This window comes from Parasteatoda tepidariorum, chromosome 6 (genome assembly GCF_043381705.1).
Source record: "Parasteatoda tepidariorum isolate YZ-2023 chromosome 6, CAS_Ptep_4.0, whole genome shotgun sequence".
Taxonomy (NCBI): domain Eukaryota; kingdom Metazoa; phylum Arthropoda; class Arachnida; order Araneae; family Theridiidae; genus Parasteatoda; species Parasteatoda tepidariorum.
In genome coordinates, this window is record NC_092209.1 from 7,245,615 (window position 1) to 7,255,263 (window position 9,649).

At 33.3% G+C, this 9,649-nt stretch overlaps 1 protein-coding gene across 1 annotated transcript; it reads left to right on the forward strand.

Moving 5' to 3' along the window:
• The first annotated feature begins 3,327 nt into the window (after window positions 1-3,327).
• Window positions 3,328-7,546, forward strand: LOC107439245 (Mahogunin ring finger 1). Its single transcript, XM_016051768.3, has one exon. It carries the CDS (start codon window positions 3,703-3,705, stop codon window positions 5,731-5,733), a length of 2,031 nt encoding a protein of 676 aa, XP_015907254.1. The 5' UTR covers window positions 3,328-3,702; the 3' UTR covers window positions 5,734-7,546.
• The last annotated feature ends 2,103 nt before the right edge of the window (window positions 7,547-9,649 follow it).

Below are 9,649 nucleotides of genomic sequence, written 5' to 3' on the forward strand. Positions count from 1 at the left end.
TTTATATTTTTTCTAATTTTTTGATTTAAACTTTTCTTGTTACTCAAGAAATTTTCTGGAATTTTGACTTGGGCTCACAATCACCCCTGAATTCATTTCTTTTGCCCAGTAAACATTTTATTTCTTATTTTACACACCAGATGGCAGTCACAGGATATTTTTAAGGTAATTGTAGATGGCAAAGTTTGTTGCTCCAGAAGAGATGAAAAAAATAAGAGATGTAGGATGGAAACTTGGTACTATAGTACCAAGTTTCCGTCCTACATCTCTTCTAGTACAAGTTTCCATCCTACATAGTCACAATCTGGACAGTTATAACTGTCCACATTGTGACTTTGGCATCGGTATCTCAAGCTTTGAAATTTATCACAAGAAAAAATTACTATTCTTTATTTATATTATACGTAAGTTAAATAAAATTCTTTTTTTATGTTTAAAACACATATTTCTTAAATTTTCCTTGATTACTGGAAAGTCAACATTAAGTCATAGTAACCCTGAATGTTGGCTTTCCCTAAAAATTTATTTTATATAATTTTCAGGGATAAAAAAAAAAATAGGCACTTTTATGACCGTTTTCTTGAAAATTAACCGATTGTTAATGGGTTAAATCCTTCTAGAGATTTTTTTATTATTTTAACATTTTATTTTGAATTGCGAATGCTAAGCGATGAAACATTGTGATTACTACAACCTTCTGTTTCTCAAAGGTGCTTCACAATTGATTAAAAAAAAAAATGGTTTGACAACTTTTTTCCTTCTATTGCTAATGCTAAGAACTCTAAAATAGAATTTCAAAAAACTACTGAAGTAAAATTTATTTAAAAAAATTTTTTCCCTCTATGTGTAGATTGCCATATAGAGATGGCAACTTTGATACTCCAGCCCCCGAAAATCGGGCCTTGTCTTGGGAATTTGACTGCCCAACTAATTGAGGCATGGAGATCTACACCGATGGCTCTAGAATGGAGGCAGAAGATGGGAAAATCACAGAACTGCTTACACAATTATTTTTAAGCAAGTTTCGAAAATTATACACTAAGCCTCCCACGGACAATACAAACATCTTTATAGCCGAACTGTTGGCGATCAACACTGTACTCACTTGCCTGCGGAAAAACCATATCAATGATGCCCAACTGTACACAGTTTCGCTCTCCTCCCTGCAAACCCAGATAGATCCCGATCCGAATTTATTTTGTCCTAAAATTATCTGTGATTTAATTTAAAAATGTGCTTGTGCCGTGTAAATCTTTTTGCGTGATCTATTTATGTTTAATTTACGGACTTCATACTAGGCGCGAATCCCAGGAATCGATTTGCATTCTGTGCTCGGAAACTCGAAAAGTAAGGATCATACTAGATCAACGCCTTATATCCCCGTTAATAGATGGGTCGTTGGTCTAACCGAGGATATATTTTTTGTAGTTTTCTATTTGTCTAGTCCAGTTAGTTGTTTGATTTAGGTTTATTGAAAAAGTCCTCTTGATAGGAAATGTTTAATCCAAGGGTCCCTTTGTCTTTTGCGTTGAGTCAAAATATCAATGAGGTTAAACATATTGGTTGTCGCAAATTTGTTAGGGTTTGACTGTTCACCACCAGCTGTAAAATTAATTTCTGCTTTAGTGAATGAGTCGCGTGCAGTATTCTATTAAAAGATAAATATGGTGGGATGCTCATTGAGTAAGGGGAAAGCGGTTTATAAGAGGCGAATTTTAATACTTTTCCATTAACATGTCCACTATATCTCCTATGAACATCTTAATACAAATGATTAGAGATTTCTTTCCCCTTCGCCTCTTATTTCAATGTGAGGTCCGCCTAAATCTTTCAACAGTCGCAGGATCTTCGGATTCACAGTTTAAGTGATCAGCTAGCTTTAAAGTATCAATTCGAACCGATTTGGATACAGTAATAGTGTATCTCAATTGAGATCTACTAGTATTGTATCCAAATCGGTTGTTTACAAGATTCTACGTTTTGTCTAGACTTTAGAACTATGTTTAATGTATGTTTTCAGCTCCATATAGTTTCCTAACTTAAGGAAACTATATGGAATTAGTCTAACTTAAAAGATGAATAATCTTTATCAAAGCCTTCCTAAAGTGAACCGTGAGCTTTTTCTCTTGCAGCAAAAAACCATTCGTATTAATGATTCTCTAATGCATCTTTTTTTCTTCTGTCGATCTCATCGCATGTGGTACTTTAGAACCATGCATATTATAATTTTGTGGGGAATAACTACAAGTGTTTAAAATGACCCACAGTGGTTTAAAATGAATTCTGGCCTTTTTTTTCTGATGCTTTAAATTATAAAATTCTGATCGCATATTTTCAGACATTCATTCCCAGTAGACCTTTCCAAGTCAAGCATCTTTGGCTGTGGTCAGTGACTAAATAATTGACCATATGGATCAGTCCCCAAAGGATAGTCGGCTACCAACGTAGGAGAGCAATCCCCTTTGTAGAAGATAAAAATTGTGAGGGCATGCTTTCTATCAGATCTCCCTCAGAGATGTTTACTTCTAGGGCAATGTAAATAAAGTACTTCTACTTGAGGACTATTCTTACTGCATGCAGTTCACGCAGCTCCGATCATCGTCTGGACAGAAATTGATTTGTAAATTTATATTCCTCTGGCTTATAACTCTCCATGGCGATCGCAACACTCGCATACGCCATCTGGGGAGAGATCGGTTTCATGCCTTTAGCCCTTCTCCCTTCCCTCTCCTCGTGTGCGGGTGGGCGACCACTTGGATCAGTCTGCGTAGGGACCGAGGGTGTGCGATATTGGTCCTCGTTAAACTGTGCTACCGTAAAGTGCTCGACTTCGCGCGCAGGTCGTCGGGCTACCGAAGCGGGGGTGTCATCCCCTCCGCAGAGGATCAAAGTGTGATGGCATGTCTTCGGATTATCCTCCGGGATGTTTCCCAGACCGTCGCCAATAGCCCATTGTGCAGAACAACAACCTTCCATCTCCTCTTTTCAGTTGTATAGGAATGTACTACGATATTTTCCTTTTTCTTAATATTTTTCTTTTTTTATTTAATAAAAATATTTTTTAAAATTTCCGTGATACTCTCTTTAGAACTATGTTTAATGTAGTTTTCAGTTCTATATAGTTTTCTAACTTAAAAGATTTCAATCTATATGAAAATCAAGAGAGAAACTAACGTACTTCCTTCCTCTATGACTTTCCACACGCTAATGGGGAAAGCATGTAAAGTGTTGCCATAGGTAGAGAGTTCTGCTCTACGCCACCTGCAGCCCATTTCGATCGCCAATCGGATCGGATGAAAGGTGTGGCTACTGCATTAAGTGTGAATGCTCTTTTAGTGGAAAGAAAACCTTGGAGTTGCCTTGAGGTTTCTTTTTATCAATCAATCAATACAATGGCTGACTGTTACTGAAATCGTCGAAAACAGAAACTAGTCAGACACTAGCGATGTTTTGCTTCACTGCATTAATATTAATATTTTCGGAGTAATTATTTAAAATGTGCCATTAAAAAGATATTTTTTTTTAAACGAATTGATGTTCATTTCTTTTTTTAATAAAAAGTAACCTCGAAAGACCATTGCTTTTCTTTGCTACAAGTGAAGCTTTTTTTTTCTTCATTTTTTGTATTGACAAAATCTCCATTAATGTAACTGATTACGAATTTTAAAAATTGAAATCATCAATCAAGTTTTAAATCAAATCATGGGATTAATCTTTAGTCGACAGAATGCTAGGATTGAAGAAATTGATGCAATATCAAACAATGCCTATAGATATCCTAACAAGGAAGGTAACTATTTTGCTAATCACTTCATCATGGGTGGTGAGCGATTCGAAACTACCCAACCTGAAGCTTATCTTTTTGGAGAAAATTTTGATTTAAATTTCTTAGGTCGTAAGCCTACTCCTTTCCCATACCCTGCTCCTCAACCTAATGAGCCAACAAAAACTTTAAGAAGTTTGATTAATATACGAAAGGAATCGTTGCGATTTCTGAAAGTACCAGATGTTCCATCTGCCGAAAATCAGGACACTCCGCCTGTAAGTACATCATACAATATAGAATTTACGTTCGATTCTGATGTCCGATGTGCTATTACTATTTATTACTTTTGCACTGAAGAAATTACAACAAATGGTGTTACTTACACTCCACAAGATGCATCGCATAATTCTGAAACTTATCACTATAAAAAAGGCGTCAATCAACAATTCACCCAAACGGATCACGTGATTGATCCAAGTAAATATCCGGAAGACATGTTAAGCTATAAGTTCGAAGACGAAGTGATACCAATTTTAATCCAATGTGTCGCAGAGGAAGGGGAAGACCCTAAGCAGCAGCACATGGTTCTGGCCATCGTCGAAAAGAATCTCGACGGTTCGTACACTCTAAAGCCATTGAAGCAGAAACTTTTTGTTGACGGTCTTTGTTATCTTCTGCAAGAGATCTACGGCATTGAAAATAAAAATGTGCCTCAAACCAAAAATATTGTAGAAGAAGATTTAGAAGACAGTGGATCAGAATGTGTCATATGCATGAGTGATGCTCGCGATACGTTAATATTACCTTGCCGACATTTGTGTCTTTGTAACTCTTGTGCAGATTCTCTTCGGTATCAGGCCAATAATTGTCCCATTTGTCGGGCACCATTTCGAGCTCTGCTTCAAATCAGAGCAGTGAGAAAATCCAACACGCCTTTACCCCAAATAAGTGGTGACAGCCAATCAACTCAGGATATACCACCTGGCTACGAGTTAGTTTCACTGATCGAGGCTTTGAACGGTCCAGTTCAGCCCTCTGCGCCACTCGTTCCTTCCTTTATTCCATCCACCCTTCCACCATTTGGCAACAGTCCTGACATGAGACATAAACATCGCTATTTGGATCGAAATTATTCTAGTTGTGCGTCTAGGATTGGAGAGACCAGCGAAACTGAGAAAAGCGTCTCTTCGTGCAGTAAGCTGTCTGGAAACCCAGAGGTGTCTAATATACCAGAGGTATTGGTAACTTCTATGGTGCCAGCGGATAAAGCTCCACAAAAAACAGAATCTCTCTCTTTGACGAGAGTAGACGTTAAGAAACACCGTAAAGGGTTTCGAACGTCGTCGGCACCGGAAAAGATGAGACTTCTCACCAGTTCTATGGAGACTGTCAATGACGGTGGGAAGCGAAAATTGGATAAATATGCTGATGCTGCTGAAACCAGATCTCTGTTGGATAGTAATTTTGCGGAGGAATTATCTGCTCTTGCTATAGGCTCTTCGAAATCTACTCAGTCCTGCGCAAGAAGCAGCCCTATTTCACTCTCCACCCCACATTCATTACATCTTTGTGAGAAATCCATTAAAGATACGTCTCCTAGTGGCGAAGATTCAGATTACTACACCCCTGAAGATCCATCGACCACGATCCTCGTCGATCAAGGTACCGATACGAGTTTAGACACCCCTCACGGGACAGAGCCCGTAAAATTTAGCGATTCTGTCCCCAAGACCAAGAATATGGAGAGGTCAAAGAGTAGTCTAGAAAAGAATGTGGCCAAATCTGAAAACAGTGCTCTTGATTCTGCTCTAAACGGTCAGTCGCTGGTAGTTAAACTAGAAGGTATCTCCTCGTTACCCGGAACGCCCGCAAGCAATACCAGTAACTACAGTGGTGATAGTTTCAGCAGCACTTCGAGCACCCGTGTTTTACTCCGACCTCAAAGTTGTGATACTTTACCCGAGTGAGAAACAGTTGTGACTTTTAACTGCTGGTTTTTAAACTCATATTTAAATGGTTTGTTGTTATGCAAAAATTGTGTTAAACAATCTTATTTGAAAGTGGAGGTGCACAATCTTTATCGTAAGAAAGCTACATGACAAAAAAATAAATTGTAGGGTTTTAGGGTGCTTCAATGAATATAGTTTTGATATCAATTGATGTTAATAAAATAGATATTACATTTCTCTTAAATTAAAATTTTTAAGTTGATCAAATTACTTGTAATAGTTTTTGCAAAGAATAGGATGTATAATGTTATTGACGGAAAATTTGTACGCTTAGTTTTTGATAATAAAATTTAAAATTTGCCTCTATGAAAAAACTAGTTTTATTATTTTTTAAGTAAACAAATTACACTTTTAATTTTTAAATAGATCCTTAAATTTGTTTTGATAAATAAATATAAAAAGAATGTGTTTATGTTAAAATCGTTATCAAAATAAGCATTATTTGTTACTTTGAATTAGTATTTATACATTTTGGAATTGTAAAATTTTTCTGTTTTTCAAAAAAGATATGAAATCAAATTTAACTATTTAATTTGAAGAAGGGAATCTAATTATTAGATAGTAGTTCAGAGTAGTTTATGAAATAAGATATGTTATTAAATTTATTTTAAATTTTTGACTGATAAGAAAAAGGTCGTGAATTATTCATTCAAGGATATTATTTGACCCATGGACGGCAGGTTGTGCACTTCTGATTTAGAGTATACATTTGATATTTTGCTACAGTTTCTTTTTGCAAAATTTCATGCAATGTTATTCTTTATGCCTTTTTTCTTTTTCAAATTTTATTAATTTTTCTCTCTTTTGCCATGCTTTTTATGGCCAAAATATCACCAGAGATCTTACTTGTTTGAGGAAATACTTCTCTTATCCAGTTTTTATCTAATATGAAGTGATGTCTTAAAATTTTTTTTTGTATTTATTCATTTGTTATTTTGAAACCTGTTTTACATTTTGATTATGATGTTTACCTTTCTAAACCCTAGTACACTGATTGTCTATATAATCAAAAGGTTGAAATGCTGATAAAATATTCTGTAGCTTGATTTCAAATCTGTTTTAATGTGAATTTACCTTATTTGCTGTTAGTTTTATTACTTAATGGCTATATAAGATTTATTTTAAAATGTAACTTTTTTTGTTGTTGTATATATTGCTCTTATTTATTTAACATTTATTGTAGTTTTTAATTTTCCTATTGTAAATAGTACCAGGCAATCTCATTGACAGGGTGAAAAGTATAAATGCTGTAGAAAGTCTCATATTAGAAATATAAAATTGTATTTTCACATTTTGGTTGATTTTGAATATCAATGGTTTTTAAGCTCTATGTAATTAGCATTTGCTTATAGCTTTTCTGGTGATGAGTTGATATTATGTTTCTTATTACATAGGAATATTTCAGTATCAGTACCTATCCATTTTAAGCATGCCTCCAAAAGTGTCTTTAGCTTGCAAATATTAATAACATATGTATGTTTTGTTTTGCCCAAGGGTGGCTTCAAGTTAAACCTTTCCAGTTGGTCCCCTTATGTGATTTTTTCTTAATGCTTTCTTGCTGGCCACTGCCTCTAAGTTGCCAAGACTTAGCAATTATTTTGTCATAGTTACTGATACGCAAATCTTCCCAATTGCATTGCTAGAGGGCTTCTATTAAAAAATTATGTATATCCAATTGTTATTTTTATCTTTTAATCAATAACTTTTTAATTAGTATTATCTTTATTATATTATGGGTTAAAACTATGAAATAAAGAAAAAAATTCTTGAATATTTGTAGTCTTTATGATGTATGATAATACTCTTGAATTAGTTTTAATCTTTACAGATAATATGTAAGTAAATTTCTCTATTAAATGGGCAGATGTAACTTAAAAGGTATAGCAATGAATGTAGCAGTTTATTTTCCTCTCATGTTTACAATCTAAATTCATTTTTTTTATATAAATTTGTTCCATGTCTACTAAAGAGTTCCCTTGTCTAACATCGAGAGTTACGAGATGTAACATATGGGTAATATTCTCTGATTAATTTAAAGCAAAACTTTTCCAAAAAGAAATGTAATAAACACTTTTTCAAACATGGAATTTTCGACAAGATATTTTTTCCCCATTGAATCTGAAACAATTTTTTATTATTCAAAGTGTCTTAATACTAGAGTGTGAAAGTATTGTTTATAACTGTAATGTTTGAAATAATTAGATTTTAATAATTAAGATCTGGCTCTTTTACCAAGTTATTTATGTTAGTAATGAAAAATTAGCAGTTAATTTTTTGATAAAACACAAATTTTCTTGCTAAGAATTTATTTTGAGAGGACATTTTTTCAAATTAGCTGAAGAGTCTACTTTAGTTTTCAAAGAACTAAACTGGATACACTTTTGGTTGGGAAAAAATGCTACTACCAAAGCAACAAAGGATTTTCCTATGTGTATTTTTTTTTCCTACTTTAATTATGTTAAATTTTAGACGGTTAAGCAATAATAAAATTGAAAATTAGATCTTAACAAACAAGTTGTTATAACAGTAAAAAAATTTCGCTGCAAGCAAAATTCTTTTATTACTTAGTGAAAATAATACTTTCAATCTTAAGGAGAAATTTTTCTAGGTATGGTAGACTCTGCTATCTTTTGGACAATTTTAGTTTTATTTCACTAAGCAAATTTAATAATTCTATAACTTAAGTGAAGTATAGTAGCTCTAACTTACTTTTGATGCCATAATTTGGGTTTTAATGTATTTCTCTGTACTAGGATTTATTGATTTAAATCATTATGCTAATGAGTGATTTTTTAAAAAAAAAGTCATTGCTTTAAATCAAATAAACTTATTTAATTTTTGAAGAAATCCATTATTTAAGATTATTATTGATTTTCAAAATTTATTATGCTAGTAAATTTCAATTAACAAAATTGTATTAGTACTTAATGTTTAATAAATTATAGCACTTACTAAATGACATTTTAAATATTTATTTTTCTGGAATGGTAATGAAAATAGTAAACAATTAAAACACACGAAGAAATATTTATCAAATGGTATGGTATAAGGCAATATATTTTATATGTAAAATAATAATAAATAAATTAGAATAAAAACCCTTCCTTTTCTGTTAGGCAAAATACATGGCATGTAATATGAATTTTCTTCAAGTAAAATTTTCTTTTAAATTAAAAATTTTATTTGGTTATAATTTTTTTTTTTTAAATTGGCGGTTTAGTCTAGGACATTCTAAGTAGGCCTTGACCTATAATGAAATGGTGGCATCACTGTTGTAGTGGCAAAGTTTTCTTTGAAAAAATTTTAAAAATTCATACAGTTAATATTTATTTTCTTAAAAAGTAAAGAACTGTTATTTAAGCTTTTCTTTCTGACCTAATTTGGTTTAAAATTCTCTGAATTATAGCCACTTCAAAATAAGTCTCTCCTCCCTTAGTGTATTTTGAAGCTTTTTCTTCATGCAAAATAAAAGGTAGAATAGTTTTATGAACAGCGATACGGCACACTCTCGGACCCTAAGCAGACTGATATAAGTGCATTTTTGAAAAGAGACTTATCTACCGTGTTTCTTTAATCTAAATTTGAAAAACCGTCTGGTTTATGCAATATAGCCAAGATTGCACTCTCGACTTCCATTCTAGTTTTTTTTTTTTTCATTTTTATTTTTCATTGGCAACAATGCATTTTTAGTTCAAATCACTTTAGTATTCTTCATTAACGCCTGCCGAATCTTAAGAAATCGGTGCCTATTTTTGAGCGTGCCAAATATTTGCTTCAAACTTTTCTATTCTCAGGTCTCACTAGACCAGAGGTTGCCAAAGTGGTCTATATAGACCCCCAGGGGTCTATGTAACGAAAATGGGGGTCGATCCGA